Here is a 19036-nt window from a genome sequence, read left to right on the forward strand (position 1 = left end):
TCTTTATGACTGAGTAGAATTCCATTGTGTAAATAGAGCACACTTTCTTTATTCATTCACCTTTTGACAGGTACTGGGGCTGATTCCATAACTTGACTATTTGAGTGTTGCATTGCTATAAACATTGATGTGACTGTGTGAATACAGTATGCTGATTTTAGTTCTTTTAGATAAATACAGAGGAATGGAATAGGTGGGTCATATGATGGTTTCCTTCCTAGTTTTTTGACCCTCTCTCCATTTTTAAGTTGAGTAAAATGAGACCCAGACAGGTGAACAGACTTATCCAAAGTTACCTAATTATTTATCACAGAGCCAAAAGGAAAAAGCCACATCTCTAATTTAAGTTGCTAGTATTATAGCAATTATAGTTTTATTAATCCATTCAAGAAGCTACTAACAACATCCTCCACCAATCTTACCCTCATCTAGACAGTCTGCTAGGCAAGAGAGCTATAACAGTGAACAAAGAAACTCACTCTCTGCTTTTGTTTCTCCACCCAAGATATTTCATCCATCCTTCCTGGCAGTTCGCAAGCTGTCACAAGTTTATCTATTGATTCTTAGAAGCATATTCACAGCTGTGTCAACAAAATCTCTCACCTATCACTTTTGCTGCACACACTCCATCGTAAGAGAAAATTAAATGGTCTGGCACAGCTGAATTCATTAGCTATTAAGTTGAACCATATGACATTTCCATTTTCTCAGGTCAAAAATGGTCAAATATTGGCAATGTCACCTGGTTTCAAGCAGCCTGAAATCTCTTCAGAAGAAAAACACCCTTCATTTCGAAAAATCATCCCAGATATTCCAGAAGAATGTATGGTCTATAAGGTCCATACTGAGACCCCCTCCCTCCTTGCATACACAGCAATCTCTGGAGAATTCAAGTTAGAAAGGTAAATTTTAGAGAATAGATAAATGAGTAAGTTGTTTCTACATATACATATGTAGAAAACTGCACAGGAATAACAAAGAACAAATTACCCATATACACAGCATGGATGATCAAGAAAAACAGACACCATGTTTACTGGAAGAAGTCAGGGACAAAAGAGTATGTGCTGCACATTTTAATTTATATGCAGGTCTAAGACAGGTTTAAAAAAGCTATCTGTCTGTGATAGAGGTCAGAAGAGCAGTTACCCGGAGTGTATGGTTTAGGAGGGGACATGAGAAACATGTATAGGATACTGAAAGTGTCCTTTATCTGAAACCACATCTTGGTCACAGGAGAATAAACATATATAAAAATCCATCTCTGTGTGTGCTTAAAAATCACTGCACCTTTCTCACTTTTTAAATGCGGGTACATACGTTATATCCCAGTTGTTATGCTTTAGATGTGAGGTGTCTCCCAAAAGTTCATGTGTGAGACAATGCAAGAAGGCACAGAGGTGAAATGATTGGGCTATAAGAGTCTTAACCTAATCGGTGTGTCAATCCCCTGATAGGGATTAGGTGAGTGGTGACCATCGGCTGGTAAGATGTGGTTGGAGGAGGTGGGTTGGTGGAGGTTGTGCCTTTGGGGTATACATTTGATGAGGTGAGCAGAGTCTCTCTCTTTCTCTCTGCTTCCTGGAAATGTCCTAAGCTGCTTTCCTCCAACACAACCTTCCACCATGATGTTCTGCCACACCTCAAGTACCAAGGAATGGAGTCGGCCATCTACAGCCTGAGACTTCTGAAACTATGAGCCCCAAAATAAACTTTTCCTCCTGTATGTTCCTCTTGTCAGGTCTTTTAGTCACAGCAGCAAAAAAGCTGCCTGAAACACCAATTTAAGGGAAAAAAAGGAAGAAAGTTACATTCTGTGATCCCCAATGATACAGTTAAGCACAGTGGTTAAGAACATCTCTGAGGGACTGGGGAATTAGCTCAGTGGCAGAGCACTTGTCTAGCACGGGCAAAGCCCTCAGTTTGGTCCTTGGCCCTGGGGATAAAATAAAAACAGCTCTGAAAGTAGATAATATTGGTCTTCCATTAACTGGATATCTGATCATTGATGATATACAGAAACTCTCTAAGTCTGTTTTATTATCCCTGAGATGGAGATAAACAATAACACCCACCGTGTAGAGCTTTGGGGATCACTGAATAAGATAATATCTGTGAGGCACACAGCACAGAACACGTGCTCAAAAACAGCCAGTCCGTGCTAGGAGTAGCAATGGCAATAGGGTCCATACTGAGACCCTCATTCCTTGCCCACACAGCAATCTCTTGGAAATTCCTCCCCTGAAAAATTCTCATTCCTTCAGGGGTCCTTGGTGGAAAGGTAAGAATCAGGTGCCGACTCTGTGACCCCTACCACCCCACGTACCAGCAGAGCATCTGGAAGGTTGTGCTCCTCCGAGAAGGTGATGACGGCAGGGATGACGTCCGCTGCACTGAGCTCCAGCAGGGCTGTGCTGACAGCAGCTGTGTCGTAGGCCCTGCCCGCCTGGAAGAACACAGCCACCTTCCTCACCAGGAGGCCTGTGCGCACACGTTTGAACACATGTCTCGCCACAAACCTCATGGCAGCCCCAAGGTTCCTGTGGCCAGATGACCGTTCCAGGGGGATTTTCCTAACAGCCTGCAGAAGGACAGTCTTCCCCTTGTAGTCTGAGAAGCGAACCAGATAATCTGTTTTGACATTGTAGGAGACGATGGCCACTCGGGCACCCGTTGGACAGTTACTCTCACTTATTTCCAACTTCGTCAACAAAGATGATAAAATGTCTCTCATCCTCTCAAAATCCAGCTGGGAGACATCATTTGACATGTCCAAGGCAAAGACCACTTCAGTCGGGAACACTGGGCATTTATAAACACCTTGACGCAAGGAATACACAGATGTAGGATATTCTGTGACACCTCAAAACGGGTGAGGATTTAAGTGAATAAAGAGTATTATTTACCTTTTGAACAAGCTGGAAGGAAAGTAATTTTGGAGAGACAAGAAGATATTATTAGTTTATACAGGCAGGGGTATCTTTTCCAAGTGTGTTTCAACCTGGAAAACCTGCTGGTTGAAATGTAGATATGCTGGATAAAGTTTCACAAACTGCTTAGACCATGAGGTGGTTTGCGGGGTAGAGCGTATGTAAACACCCACACACCACACACACAATAACAGAATAAGAAAATATAAGGGGTCAGGCGTTATGGTGTATGCCTGTAATCCCAGTGATTCAAGAGACTGAAGCAGGAGGATTACAAATTCCATGCCTGTCTCAACTGTCTCAAAATAAAAAATAAAATGGGCTGGGGATATAGCTCAGTATAGAGCACCCTGGATTCAATTCCCAGTTTAAGAAAGATAAAGAGGAGAGCAAGGTTGGAGGAGGAATACAGAGACTATATCCCTCAATGCCATGGGGCTCCATATCAACCCAGACTGACAACTTCCGGGCTTCGATTTGAGAAATACATTTCTCTAGTGTTGTTGAGGATAACAATAGGTCTCATTCGAGTGAAATGAAATCTAATACATTGAGCCATTCTGAAACTATTTATATATATGTATATAATTTAAACATATAACATGTAAAATATAAGCCATACATATTATGCATCAATGTATATACACAAGTAATATATTTTCATGGAAAATATTGGAAAAAATTAAAATTATCCTTAATCCATCATATATGTATCATACCTAAGTGGAAGTGTATAAATAATTTTTCATTTTATTTTATAAAACTTGGGGCTTAGTACATTTCTATTCTGAATCATCTTTCACTTAGTACATGATGACTTTTTCATCACTACATGCAGAACCATATCATCTATTCTACTATAAAGCTGTCCCATGAATACTTCAGACAATATCTCCTTGTGATGAATACACTTATACAAATATCTGTGCATATTTATCCAATTATAGCTCCATGTACATCTCTGTAATTATGGATTTTTGTATGTGTGGTATAATTGCTCTTCAGAAAAATGGTACTATTTTATACTCCTACCAGCAATTTGTACTTTTAGACTTTCCCCAACTTTGGGCAGGGATTTTTCTGTCATTTCTAAATTATTTCCAATTTGAGAACCAAAGAACCTGTTGTTGCTCTTATCTGTATTCTTCAACTTATTGTGAGGTTGAACATTTTCACAGGTGTATTGTTCATTTGTACTTTTTCTTTTCTGAACCCCCATTAATGTCTTTTGACCTTTTTCAATTTAATTTTTTTATGTTCAGATTTGTCATTACAAAATGTCTACATTTATAGATAAAACTAATTGAGTAGCAGCCACCTTTACTTTGACATAATAAAATAAGGAAGATAGGTCCTCTGCTTGGTGTGGGTATTATTTTTGGGGTGGGGAGCGGGTGGGTGTGGATACCAGGGATTGAACTCAGGGGCGCTCAGCCACTGAGCCACATCCTCAGTCCTATTTTGTGTTTTATTTAGAGACAGGGTCTCACTGAGTTGCTTAACTCCTCGCTTTTGCTGAGGCTGGCTTTGAACTCATGAACCTCCTGTCTCAGCCTCCCAAGTTGCTGGGATTACAGGAGTGCACCATGGCACCCAGCTTATTGTTTATATTACAAATATTTTTCCCCTTTTCTGTTGGCTTTTGAAATCATGATACCCTAAATGTAAGAGGGTTTTAACTTTTTGTATGGCCATCTCTTTTCCTTTGTGGTTAAGCTGATGGTTTTACTCATTAAGATTTTTAGAAAAATTAGTTCCAGAATCTCACTGAACAGCCACTGTGCGGGAATGGACAGAGCATGGAAGGGTTTGAGGAGGAAAGCTTAATGGTGGAGAAAACCCGAACTTCCAAACTAAGCAATTTGTCAAGTCCACATTCTCTCCCTGCTGCCAGTTAAGTGGAGGAATGTATGCTCTGTAGATGTAAATACCCTGGAATATATTAAAGATAGCAAATGCATGTCAATCAGGGAATGTGACAAAACATTCCTTAACATATGATAATTCGTAATTCCATTTTTAAAACACAAATGAAAATATATAGGACAAATTTCTTTTCAAAAGGTCACTAGTGATCCCACTGACTTAAACGTATGAGATAAAAAACAAAGTTCCCCTTTGTTTTCTGTATTGGGATGCAGACATGTAGATGTACAATTATTACATTTCATGGGGCATGGTATTTATTGTACAATACAATTTTTCTTCATAGTTGAGTTGGTATGCCTTCTAAACCACTTCACCTCTGAAGATCACAATGGAAAAAATAATTTACCCAAAGGTGGACTGAGCCCAACATATTAATTTGTAAAAACTTTTCATAATGGACAAGCCACCTCCCAAACCTCAGTCAAATCCTCAGGTGACATAAGTCCCCAATCCTTAACCTATCTCCACACCCCATACTGGCTCCTTTTGAGCCTTTTCCAAGTAACTTACGGCAGTTTTCTCGAATGAAACCAACAATTTCACAAGGCTGTTAGAAATATAGGAAAAGACAGGGAAAGGAAATAAGGATTTAATTTGAAGCACATTTCTCTTCTCTCCTGTGACTTAGAAATGTCACATGGATGTCATCAGGACATACCTGAAGCTTTTTAATCTACAACAAAAAACTCAAAAATTATTAGAGCCAATGAAATATCCAACAATTCTATTTCTGGATTCAGTAGATAATTTAAAACATTTGAAAGATTTTATGTACAATATAATGAGATAGGTAGATACGGAATGATATTTTTTTTTAAATCTTCCTCACAATCAATGGAATCAAACCTGATTTTGAAGTTGAAATTCAGGAATCTCAGTGGAGATTGCAGGGAAATGTTTTAAATACTTGGATCTCTGTATTAGCAATTCCTGTTACACTTCTCTAGAATGATTGACAGGACAGGTATCCCTCCACATCCCCTAGTAATTCTGCTTCTTCCCTTGAACATTTGCTCTTTGCTCTGTCCTACCCTCAACCCCAGACCCCATGGCTTCCTGTCCTCAGTTGTCTCCTCATCCCCCAACCCCTATCTAGTAGTTTTTGTGTATTTGGAAGATGAAAAATCATAACTTTTAAGATTGTTTTTATGTGTTCCAGGAGGCACAACAGTCTGTTCTATACTGTGGCTGATTTACACACCCACTTTGTAAGCAATGTTTGAGCGTCATAGGAAGGCATATCACACAAAGGTAGTAGCCTCAGAGTCTCTCCTTTCACATCAACTGATTTTACCGAAAAACATCTAGATGCCTTTTTGGATTTAAATATTATTCTATTTTTTTACTCTGTTATAACCCTGCAAAGTCTATAAACATAAACTATGAGCAGTATTTGTAAGAAAAGAATCTAAAGAATCTTTCAGATTAATTTATTGCCAGTTTGGGAAACTGGAAAGCTTTATGTTCTGAAAAAAAGTAAAGTTTAATAATTAAAAATCTTCACCTACCGTCATATCCACCAAGCCTTTGGGGCCCTTGATGCCCTGAAAAGAACAGAAACTTGGGTTTAAAACATAAACTCGAATACCAAACACATTCTTCTCCAGAGCTGACAAAAACTACCACGAAAGTTCTCCACCATACATAGACAGCCCTTCACTCCTGGCCCTAGAATTTGGTCTGACCCTTTAAGGCAGGCCAGAGTGCCTAAGAAGTGTGTCCCAGCCTACATGGATGGGACACAAAGACTCTTAGAAGACCAGGTCATTTTGAAACCAAGCTACAGTTCAGGATCAAACTCAGGAAAAGTTCATTCAACATCCCAGGTCTGACCAGACACTGTTCTAAAGTAAATCCGAGTCCCTCCCCTGTCCCTTCTCTCCATCCACCCATCACTACCCTGTCTTTTCCCCAGTACTTGTTTTGGTGTTAGGGAAACCCGTGAGAGTAAGTCTACAATGCAAACAAGATGAGCCACAATATTTATGCAGGTTATAGCTGCAGCCTGGTTCCAGTTACTCTGGGAGTCTAGGATCTTTGTTATTTATGCTGTAGAAATTAGCAATTTGTAACCTCCAGCAGGTCACTATAATCTTCTCACTCTGTTTCTTCACCTGTAAAATGGTGTGAACAGTCCTTCTATCTCTGTGACTTTTGCTTCTCTGACTTTGTATCACCTCCCCAGTAAACCCTAAGCCACAATAAAACCATCAGACTTAACGCCCAGCTGGCCACATAAGACCTTCGTTGTGGAATGATAGACCTAGGACAAGGCATGCAGCAGAACCGTAGCCTCGAAGTCTTTCCCTTCAAACCGAATGACTTTTCAGGGAATTACACTATTAGTTAAGAGTATATAAATGTATTATTTTGTTAGGATTTCTTTCTGGTTTCTGCATAAATATTGTTGTTCATCTTGTTTGCATTGATAAATTCACTCTCCAATGAGTTTTATGCATTATCTTATGTAGTTAGGCAGATTCATAAATCTCTAGCCACTACAATATATTCCCCACCCTCAAGGAAAAAATATATATATACATATATATATATATATATATTTTTTTTTTTAAATAAGTATACATACTGTGTAATGATTTGAAGCTAATGTCCTCTGGAGCAAATCTGGCCTACTCCCTAGATCCTTTTGTTTGTCCCAAATGTTCACTTCTTCTTTAGAGACACCTCTTATCAAATCCTTATGCTTTCTTTACACAAAGGTTGAAAATAAAAGAAAGGAGCGGACACATGTTACCATTTTGCCTGGCAGGCCTTGGTCACCTGGTGTTCCAGTAAGTCCAGGAAAGCCAGCATTACCCTAAAAATGACCAAAGCAAAGGAATAAGCTTCCCCCTTGATTACAGCTAACAGAGACCCACTTTGAGATATCAAGTTGTCATTATACCTAAGGTCAATGAGTCTGCTATTTGTCCAATTGGTTTATGAACTGTATATCCATGGAGAGAGAAATGGAGACTAAAAGAGAAGGGGTATCTTTTCGGAAACCATCCAACCCTCCTGCCCCACACATCTAACCCTAGACTTCCCCATTCAAAGATGTCTTCATACCCAGTTGAGTCTTAAGGTCATATAGTAAAAAAATACATGAAGTCTACAATGAGGTCCTGACATCAGGAAAAAGGAAAAATTCCTACACCACCATCAGGTCCTCAGTGTCTCAGAAAAGGCACATGGTGTTCATGGGCTCACTGCTTAAATTCCAGATATTTAAAATGGCACACATTATTTGGATTTCATGGAGGCTTTTCCCCTTTTTTATTTGAAACTAGAAAGATGAGTTAGCTGATTAGAGTAACCAGAGCCAGCAGTAAGCCAAGGTAGGCATAGATCAAAATTTTCTTTATATCATTGCCAATGGGTATAAATACTAATCATTGAATACATGGAAAATTCACATTATCAACCAAGTGTTTGGACACATGCTTGTAATCCCAGCAACTTCTGCTGAGGCAGAAGGATCACAAGTTCCATGCCAGCCTCAGCAACTTAACAAGATCCTGTCTCAAAAAACAATTAAAAAGGGGTGATGATAAGCCTTACATATGGCTTGTATTATACTTTTACATTTGAATTTATGATTGTTAAACATGGGGGAAAAAATGTACCTTAAATTTCTTTGAGACAGTTGATGGGGGAAAATGACACATAAGTATAAAATGTTATTACTACAAACTATTGATTTTATATGGCAAGATATTTATATTAATCACACAATACAGGAAATGAAGTGAATAGTTAAAAAAAAGGGGGGGGTGATAGGGGTATATCTTGGTGGTAGAGCACCCCTGGGTTCTATCCCCAGTACCAAAAAGGAAAACATATATTCTTTCTTTTCTCTTTTCTGAGTAGTAGTTCATGTCCTTTCTCCAGTTATCCTTGCTCTTTGAAGTCTCAGCTAAACACTACCACCATGTTAATATCCATAGGATTAATCTTTACAAAAAGAGTTGCCAGTGGCTGTGGCTCTTCAAGTCTGAATCTTCAGAACCTGAAGGCACAGATTTTTAGTGGGAGACTCCATGAAGCACAATGAACTCAAAGTCCACAAAGATAGAATTCCTGAGAATCCAGTCCTAAAATAGCTAAAAGAAGGTTAAGGCTTGGAAGAATCCTAAAGAAACAACAACAACTGATCCACAGCTAAAACATAGCCAGGCTTACCAAAGACCATGGTGCCCCAAGCATGTTTTTAAAAGGTTTATCCTGCATAACTGGAACTCCAACTTGTGTTTTCTGTTGTTATTGTATATTCCAACTTGTATATTCTGTTGGTTTGGTAAACCACATTCAGAAGATAAATGAGGGGGATTAAGTGGAGAGTGTGGTAGCTTAGGGAAAGGATGGGAAGTGTTCTGACTGAGAAGGAATGGGCTTCCTGCTAAGTCCATTAATCCAATATAAACATGCTCTTGTGATGAGTGGGGCTTGTACAGTTTGGAAGAAGGTTCGTCTTACCCTCTTCCCTCTGATTCCCTTTGCTCCCTTCTCTCCTTGGTGGCCTGGGTCACCATCTTCTCCCTTAATAAAATCAAAAGCAGAACTGTGAATGTAAAGAAAAATAAATACAAATGACACAAGTTGCATACCAGTTCCCAGGTCAGAAAGATGTCTTCTTACTTGTTTACCAGGATAGCCAGGGAATCCAGGTTGACCCTAGTGTCAGGAATGAGATACAGTCAGGTTTAATGTCATGCAATGAAGTATTTCCTTGACATTCCTCGGGGGAAAAGAAAACACTGTAATTTTTGAGAAAATACACATCAAAAACAGTGCTGGGAAAGACAATTACACCAATAGTTATTTTCTTGAACTGCTCTCAAGTGCCCATATTCCATTTCTCTAATTCAACATGAAACAACTTGTAAATGGTTTTTACAAATTTTTCTCCCTCTCTTTAGCATATTGTATAATGAAACTTCCTTCTTCGGCATTTTTATCTCTCCATTTAAAGGTTTGATTCAAAGGAAACCAAGGGAGAGGCACCAAATTGAAAGTTGGGAAGCAAGCACTCATTGTCAGAACCAAAGACATGCCACAAAGTAATCTTTCTTTCAACAAGTATTTATTTGGCATCTACTATGTGCCAAGAACTTCTCTAGGCTCTAGGAACTCAGCAGTAAACAGAAGAAAGACACCATAGAACTTAAATGCTAATGATGAAGCAAGCAAACAAAAAAACCATATAACATGTCAGGAAGAAAGAAATGCTATACCAGAAAGAGGATCAAGAAATTAAAAATTACAATTGTCCCTCAGTATTCATGAAAGATTGGCTCCAGGATCCCCTGTAGATACTAAAATATGAGGATGTTCAAGTTCCTTGTATAAAATGGCTCAGCACAATATTTGCACATACCATATGCACATCCTCGCTAGACTTTAAGTCATATATAGATTACTTATAATACCTAATGCAATTCAAATGCTATGTAAACAGTTGTTATACTGTATTGTTTAGGAAGTAATAACAAAGAAAAAAGTTGGTACATGTTCAGTACAGACACTATTTTTTTCCAACCTCTTCTATCTGCAGTTGATTGAATCTGTACTCGTGAAACATGTTGGGGAATAGGCTGGGGGCAGCGGCTATTTTATGTAAGATGACCAGGCCAAGCCTATCTGAAAAGGTGAAATTTGAGCCAAGACTAACATAAATTGAGGAAAAAAGCCAAGCAGATATCTGGGAGAAGAGTGTTCCAGGCAGAAGGAAGAGTATACGAAGAAACCCCCAAGGCAAAAGAATGGAAGCGTGCTGCCATGTTTAAGGAAGCAGAATGGAGGGAAGAAGGGAGGCAGAAGGAGATGAAGCTGAAGAGTTCACAGGAGGCCATGATAACGGTGGGTTTGTTGTGAGTGACACGCGGGCCACAGCAGGGCTTTGTTTTTTACGAATGGCTCTGGCTGCTTCCTGGATAACCCTATGAGGGAAGGGCTGAAGCAGGGAGACGAGTAATGTAACTACTGCAAGAATTCAGGTAGACAACCATGTTGGCTTGGCTCAGAGAGAGGAAATGCAGTACTGAGGAAGTATCACATGCTGGATGGATATATTTTGAAGATATATTCACCATTATTTGTTGATGGATTAAATGTAGGGGGTGAAAGAAAGAGAGGGTGAAGACAGGTAGAGGTATTTATCCTGAGCAACAGGAGGAACTCCATTCCCTAAGATGAGGAAGGCTGGGGTGGGGGACAGGTTATCAAGGGAATCAGTTTGACTGGTGGGATTATTGCAAATTCTTAGGTGTGAGAATGGTCTTGGGTTCATATTTTAAACAACCTTTTAAAGATGCAACCTGAATGATTTGTGTATGAACTATGTGATGTTTGCAATTTTCTTTAAAATCATTGGCATGGAAGGAGGTATGAGTGAGTGGGAGAATAAATAAAACAAAATTGGCAAGAGTTTTTCATTGTTTAAACTAGGTGATGAGTATGTGGGGAGGGAATCATTACATTAATCTCTTTATTTTTATATATGTTTGAGTATTTCTATAATAAAAGGTTAATTTAAGAAGAAAAAACTTGTTTAGGAACAGGTCAATTTTAAATGCCTATTAAATGACCAAACAAAGCATTTCTGAAGTTAAGATATTGGTCCAAACTCGAGAGGCAAACTGGAGATCACAGGAGCGATGGTATTTGAGGTCAGGGAACTGGATTTCGCTGAGTACAGTCTCCTAAGGGGTGAGGTGAAGGGGGGATAATTATGAGAATACAGCCCTGAGTCTTTCAAAACTTAAAAATCAAGAACATTACAAAGATCCAGCAAAAAGAACTGAGAAAGAGCACCTAGTAAAAACAAAAAAGGGGGATGTGTTGAAAGCTGAATGAGGAAAGGTGTCAAGAACAAGCCTATGGTCACCTTTGTCAAAAGCTGCTGAGAGATGCAGTGTGATAGTGCAGAGGGCTGACAGTGGGATTTAACAACATGAGGTTCACCTTGTCTAAAGCACACCAAGTCAAGGAGTAAAGGCTCAACTAACATCAGTTAAAAAGTGGAATTTCTCACCCTCGGCACGATGCATATTTTGGACCTGGAAGTTCTTTGTTGTGAGGGCTGTCCTGGGTGATGCAGGATGTTAAATCTGCATCTCTGGTCTCTACACAGCAGATACCAGTAGCATCCCCTTCCCCCCTCCCATTGTAACAACCAGAACATCTTCAGATGTTGCCAAACATCCCCTAGGGATAGTCTCATCCCTAGTTCTCAACGAGGTATAGACTGCCCCTTCAATGAGCGCTGCTAAAAGAAGTGAGGCGGGTTTTCCTGAAGAGGAGAAATATGCCTATTTTGTACACAGATGGAAATAATTGATGGAGAGAGAAGGAAATTGGACAATGCAAAAGATAAAAGCACATTCCAGAAGATAGAACTCTAAGGAAACAAAAGGAGTGGAGTTTCTAACCTAGGAGATGAGGGGTTAGTATTAGAAACGTGAATGTTCATGCATAGCAGAAGGGAAGGCAGGACCCATGGGTCCAGGGGCAAGCAGATAGGCCTCCTTGGTGGTGGACATATATAGAGGTTCTCATCTCATTGCTTCTATTTTCTTAATGAAGTCAGAAGCATCTACTTTGAGTGTAGAAGAGAAAGCAGGTCTTGGAGATTTGAGGAGAGTGGGGAAGGTATGAAATTGTTACCTCAGTGAGGAGGAGAGTGATTAGACTCGGAAAAGCGAGCTGAACTGCCAAGCAGCAAGAAGGGCCATTTAAAGTGAGACCACTACATCTTACCAAGGAAAATTCACAAAATGTTGACTGAATGTCTGAGTTGCATAACGTCAACAACACACATAGACCGCCCTTGTGCTTAGCTCTGAGCTGAGCACGTTCTACCTGGTATTCCTCACATGCAAACTTCTCCTAAGAAGAAAGACTTAACTTGCCTGCATGGAGCCCCAGTAGGCTAGCTTCTAAGCTTTGCTGTGTCTCTAGCCATACGAACACAAGCAACTTACTTCTCTGAGCCTCAGTTTTCTTGACTGAGGCTTGTAACTCAATAAGCTCTTCCTGTCTCCATCGTTCCATGGATATTCACTAAGAACCTACTGTGTTGCATATTTTTTCTGCTTGACAACATGGCAGCAGTGTCATCTGGCAGCCACAGAGGAAACACGAGAGTTGCAGAGAAATCCTGACATTAAGTAGCTGAGCATCACTAAACATCTAGTGATTTCTCACCATGTGAGGCAATAAATGATGGTGATAGTGATAGTAATTGGGAGACTAAAGCATCCAGAATAAGAGTTGTTCAACAAGCTTCATGTGACCTCCATGTTTCAAAACCCATCAGCAACCCATTAGTCACATGGAAAATACCAGCTTCTTATGGTAGTGGCAGTCTTTAATTTGTATATATTTATTAAGCACCTTCTCTGTGCCAGCTTTGTTCCAGCAATGCAAAGATGACTAAGGGGCAATCCTGCCACAGATTCACAGACTAGGTGGGTAGACATACATACTGAGAAATTATAATACAACCTAGCTGGAAAAGGGCTATTGCAGAAATATACACAATGTGCTTTAGGAACACAGAGCACAGGACAACAAATTCTGTCTGGAGAAGCTTAAGAGGTTTCCACAGGAGAATTTGATATGTGAGTTGGTTTTAGAAAATGAGTAAAAATCATCCAAGGGAAGGAGATGGAGAAGAGCACATCAAATAGAGACAAGAGTGTTTATAAGGCAGGAAGTGTTTATAGGGTGGCAGATGAAGTAAGGGGTTTGATTTTTAAACAAGAACCAGACAAAATCCACTTTAACTTTTTAGGAGGGAACTCTGTTAACCACAGCACATTGTAAGCAGCATATAGAAATCATTCCTGGCACACCACTTGGAAAATTATCTTATTCTACTAAAATAAAATAAAAGTTATGTTTTTTTTTCCTTTTATTTTGTTCTTTTTTTTTTTTTTTTTTTTTTTTTTGAGAAAAGGAAAAAGAAGGTTTATTGCTTTGCTAGTGAAGGAGAAACACAGAGGACTCCTGTCCCAGAGGCTGTGACTCTGCCCATCAGTAGGAACCGGGGGCTATAAAAGCTTTGTTTTTCAAGTCAGGGTAACCTGGAGGTTAAACCTCACCTTTGCTCCTTTTCTTCCTGGACGTCCATATCCATCTGGACCAAGAAGACCCTAAGAAAATGACACAAGATGAATTGTCCCCCAGATTGACACATAATTGATAACAGCATCTGAACCTTGAATAAGTCAACAACACAAGTGGGTGGGGAAGAGAGAAGAGTTAGGAGGGGATAAGGGCTTATAACTTTAAAAGACCATGACAGAAGGAAGTTTGGAGGTTTGGATTTGGTTTTTGTCATTTTATGTTTTGTACTGAGGATTGAACCCACAGGCACTTAACCAATGAGCCACATCCTCAGTCCCTTTTTGTATTTTATTTAGAGACAGTGTCTCACTGAGTTACTTAGGGCCCCACTAAGTTGCTGAGGCTGGCTTCAAACTTGCAATCCTCCTGCCTCAGCCTCCCGAGGCACTAGGATTACAGGTATGTGCCACCACATCTGGCAGGAAGTATGGTGGTTGTTTTAGGTATCATCTTGTTGATGTGTAGAAGCTACAATAAGGTGCCACATCAGCAAGATGAGAGCAGGGCTGTAGGAGCCATGTCACCAAATAAAGTTTCCACTGGACTAAACTCACTTTCCGTGTAGGGAAAACAAACAAACAAACGAAGAAGGTCCAGAACTCATAAATTTCCAGGGATAAAAACAGACTTTAGAGAACAAGATTGGAATAGAGGAAATGTAATTTAATGGTTACATGCACAGGTTAATACCCAGACAGACCTAAATAATTTTTCTCAGTGCTGGGGATGGATCCCAGGGTCTCTGCATGTTAGGCACAGGCTCCAACGCTGAGCCACATCCCCAGGCCCAGACCCGAGTGTTTATTTCAGTGCCAATATGGTTGCATGAGTGACCTGGGGGGAAGTTACTCAAACTCTCTAAATTTCAGTTTCCTCATCTGTAAAATAGAGATAATAATATCATCTACATAGTATGGTTCTTGGGAAGATTGAGAATGTGCATGGAAAGCTTCTAGCCCAATGCTAGTACTTTCTCTGTAGAAAGTACTTAATGGTAAATATGTTGTTATAGTTGCTGCTGCTGCTGCTTTGTGGGTGGCAGCAGTAGAGATGAGTAGAGATGGTGGCACAAGCTTTGTGCTGTTTTTAGCCAGGACAGTTTAATAAAGTCAAACAAATGTTAATTTCACAATCTGAATTTTCAGAGTATAGAAGCTGACCATTATTTATCTCATATTTCACTTGATAGTAATCCTATTCTGCTTTCCCTTTTCACATTTGAGTTTAAGCCTCTTGGGCCTGCTTTTAGTGCCTTTCCTTGCTAGTATTTCAGTGCAAAGATAGGAGGGTAGGAGGGAAGGAAAAGGGAAAAAAAAAAAAAAAAAAGAACAGAAACTCTGCAGACGCTTCCTATCTGTTGATGAAAGAAATCTAGAAATCCGAGCTGGAAGGTAACATTATTCTTTATGATAAAAGCTAAATTCAATCAGGTGTTGAATTGAAAATAGTCACAAAATAACTACCCTATTTTACTGCCTAATCGTCCCCACCACATTAATGTATATTCAGGAGTATTGCATGCATCCTAATCTTGCACCCAAAACAGTTTAATAAAAATGATTTTTAAGGAATACCACCAGCACAATTTAAAAAAACAAATTCTACATAATGGTCACATCCCACGTTTTTGCAAGAAATTTTGACATAAAATCTGCAATGACATGTACAAATATATAACAAGGAAGCCTACCATTCTTTATTTTTACAGGAGTTTGAGAATCTTTGACTATTATGATTCTCAACAGTTGTAGTGATCATGTCATCTTTGTAACCCAACGAGGGCTGGGGAGATAACTCAGCTGGTAGAGTGCTTGCCTCACAATCACAAGGCCCTGAGTTTGATCCCCAGTACCGCAAAAAAATAGAGAATATTTGAATTTTTTATGTGAAACAAGAACAAATACCAAACAAGAAATTCAATCAAGAGTTCAAAATGGAGAAACTAAACTCACAGGCTGCCCTCTTGGTCCTTGATGGCCTTGTGGGCCTTTCCTTCCTGCATCACCAAGCTCTCCCTTTTATAACAAAAAGAAAAGATGAGATTAATTTTCTCTAAGTTTATGCAATTTTATGCCATTTTCCTCAGAGATTATTGTCAATCTTTTCAAGATTACTGTCACTCTTTTAGCATCACAATACAGCCTAAAGGCTTTGTTAAAGGTTTTCTCCAGCTTTGTTAAATACAGATACTTCCAAATACAGCAGTGACCCCGGTACTGCATTTATTACCAGGTATGTAGCATGAATTGCAGAATTTTTTTATTACTTTGGCTTTTTCTAGGTATGGGTGTGCACACCTATGTTTGCAGTTGTTTTGGTTTGGATGTGAGGTGTCCCCCAAAAGCTCACGTGTGAGACAATGCAACAAGGTTCAGAGGAGAAATAATTGGGTTGTAAGAATCTTAACCCAAGCAGTGAATTAATCCCCAAATAGGGATTAACTGAGTGGTAACTGAAGTGGTAAGATGTGGCTGGACGAGGTGGGAATTGGGGCATGGCTTTGGAGTATATATTTGTATCTCTCTCTATTTACTGATGTTGATGTGAGCTGCTTCCCTCTGTCACTTTTCTGATGATGTCCTACCTCACCTCGAGCCCAGAAGAATGGAGTTTGCTGTCTATGGATTGAGACCTCTGAAACAGTGAGCCCCTAAATGAACTTTTCCTCCCCTAAAATTGCTCTGGTTGGGTCCTTTAGTCACAGCAGGGAAATAGCTGACTAATGCAGGAGTGAATATGTATCTCTCTGTTAACATCTTTGTTTGCTGATAAAAGTAACATGCCCCCACCCCCACTTCCTATTTGTCTGTCTATATGTCTTTCCTTTGTATCCATCTATCCAGATACACAGTAAAGGTCAGTCAATAGTTTCACCAGCCACATCAGAAATATAGGCTGAAGATGATCACTCAAGGGAAAGATTAGTATTAAAAAAAAAAAAAAAGGCTCCCCCAAGTTGCAATGAAGAAAGAGTATTCTCTGATATTTACCTTCATTCCTCTTGCCCCAGCCTTTCCTTTTGAACCATTTGGCCCTGGAGGCCCAGGATTCCCCTGCAACAACACCATAGCCAAAATCACCAGGGAACACAAAATTAACCATCTGGCTCTCTTGTTACAGATTGTCTGATTTATAATGGTTTGACTTAATGACTTTTTTTCACTTTATAATGGTGAATTTAGTAAAATGTATACTTCAAATTTCAAATTTTGAACCTTTCCTGGTTTAGCGGTATGTGGTACAATAGTGTCTTGTGATGCTGAAGAGCAACAGGGAGCCATGGCTTCCAGTCAGTAACCATGAAGGTAAACAACTGATCCTCTACAGTGTGCTGTTTTGCCAAGTTATGATGCGTGGTAGGCTAGGTCTATTAAATGCATTTTTTTAATTATTTAAGACCGTTATTAACAGATGCTTGCAGTTTGTTGACTTTTTTGAAAAAAATCAAGTTGTAAACTTTTATTACAAATTAAAAATGAAGTTCTTAAAAAATCTCAACTTGACCAGATATGAAACAATTTAAAAACCTTTAATGGGGTATTGAGAAAAACCAGGCTTTTTTAAGAAACACATTTGCCATTACCAAAAAGAGACATCTTTAGGTAAAAATAATTTTAAAAAACCCATGCTGCATAGATAATGCAGATAGTTCTAGTTATCTGGTCAACAGGCAAAAGCAAGCACTTAAGGTCTTCAGCTTCAATCTTTTGTTCATTTCTTATTGCTGGAATTTCATATTCACTTCTTCTTGTTGGATGTCTAAGCAGGACGATGGTAAGAGATGGTAAGCCGGCATTTACTCAGTCCCGCCCTGCTCACCCTCGGGAATGGACGAATTCTCAGCAGGTGGATGGGCTGCTTTTTTCTCTTTGCCATCTTGTGGTTTAGGGTTTTCTGGGCGTCTGTGTTGGCAATTGAAGTTGCAGCGGTACCCACGTGAGGGTGGGTCTCATCTCCTTGAATTTCCTCATCCTCTTCATTGCCATCCTCTCTAGGCTGTCTTTGGCGAGGAGGGGCCCTGCGGAATCGTGGTCTGTAGCCCAGGTACATATTCTGTCTCACGGTCTACCTTGTTTTCCTCAACCCTGGTTGTCAGCACCCTCCATCACGTCTCTCTGCACAGGAGGGTTGGAATACTGTGGTCATTGCCCATAGGGTCTCTGCATGTAGTACAGTGGGAACCTTTGCCTGCGCTGGGGCCGGCGTTGTTGGGCCTGGCCTTGGGAGCACTTTCCGATCCCTCATTCTTTTCCCCACTCTCACTGTTCTGATAATTCTGCTGGTAATTGCGTGGAGGACCCAGTGGGTGGCGTGGATAATGGTTATGGTCTGCCGCTATTTACTGCCTTGAACTGGAACTCCCCCAGGGCCTGTACCATTTGCTGCCTCCACACCCTTTTCTCCTTCAACAACATCAAACTCCACAGCCTCTCCATCTCCTGCACTGCTGTACTTCCTGGGGTTATTCTTTATGGCAGTCTGGTGTACAACTACATCTTCCTTGGTATCATTCCTATTGAAACTTTATCCGTTTTTCTTTTACATTGAACCATTTTACTGTTCCCAAAACCTTCGCTGCAATGACCTTTTGTCCCCGCCGGCAGGCGCCGCCTACGTAAGGCCGCCTGGGCCTTCGCTCTCTGGTGCCCGGCTTGGTGTGGGCAGCGCTGGGGTGGGGGGGCTACGGGGGTGGGGGTTGGCGGGTGGCTGCTGGGTCTCGGCCTCGCTGCTCATGGTTGCAGTGATGGTGACCGGCCTGCTGTGGCAGCGGTGGATCCTCCCCGGGTGTGATGGTAATTAGGCTGGCGGCGGTGGTGAGGTTGCTCAGGGCTCTCTGGGGTCCGCTCTCCACTCCCGCTACCCATCGAACTCTCAAATACATTTTTGACTTAATGATATTTTCAACTTCCAATGGGTTCAGGGGGGGAATGTGGCCCCATCGTAAGTCAAGGAACATCTGTATTATTGAACTGGTCTGGAACTGGCAACATGCCCATAAACCATCATGGAGCTTAACCTTCAATATTTAGTACAATTAATCAATTTTA

General features: G+C 40.3%; 1 protein-coding gene and 1 pseudogene across 5 annotated transcripts in view; both read right to left on the reverse strand.

Annotated features, from left to right (window-relative positions):
• Nucleotides 1-19036, reverse strand: part of LOC124993408 (collagen alpha-4(VI) chain-like) — a 129881-nt gene that overhangs the window by 20812 nt on the left and 90033 nt on the right. For 4 of the 5 annotated variants that reach the window (XM_047565222.1, XM_047565223.1, XM_047565220.1 and 1 more), the window contains 10 exons: nucleotides 16979-17041; nucleotides 15941-16003; nucleotides 13964-14014; nucleotides 9498-9533; nucleotides 9336-9398; nucleotides 7615-7677; nucleotides 6368-6403; nucleotides 5370-5406; nucleotides 2907-2918; nucleotides 2327-2820 (listed from right to left, as the gene is read on the reverse strand). In XM_047565222.1, the coding sequence (XP_047421178.1) occupies nucleotides 2327-2820; nucleotides 2907-2918; nucleotides 5370-5406; nucleotides 6368-6403; nucleotides 7615-7677; nucleotides 9336-9398; nucleotides 9498-9533; nucleotides 13964-14014; nucleotides 15941-16003; nucleotides 16979-17041 (918 nt within the window). The remainder of the gene's footprint in view (nucleotides 1-2326; nucleotides 2821-2906; nucleotides 2919-5369; nucleotides 5407-6367; nucleotides 6404-7614; nucleotides 7678-9335; nucleotides 9399-9497; nucleotides 9534-13963; nucleotides 14015-15940; nucleotides 16004-16978; nucleotides 17042-19036) is intronic. The other variant, XM_047565221.1, reaches the window with a different exon arrangement.
• LOC124993409 (Y-box-binding protein 1-like) lies at nucleotides 17785-18722 on the reverse strand (annotated as a pseudogene).

The sequence above is a fragment of the Sciurus carolinensis genome, chromosome 9 (genome assembly GCF_902686445.1).
Source record: "Sciurus carolinensis chromosome 9, mSciCar1.2, whole genome shotgun sequence".
NCBI classification, from domain to species: domain Eukaryota; kingdom Metazoa; phylum Chordata; class Mammalia; order Rodentia; family Sciuridae; genus Sciurus; species Sciurus carolinensis.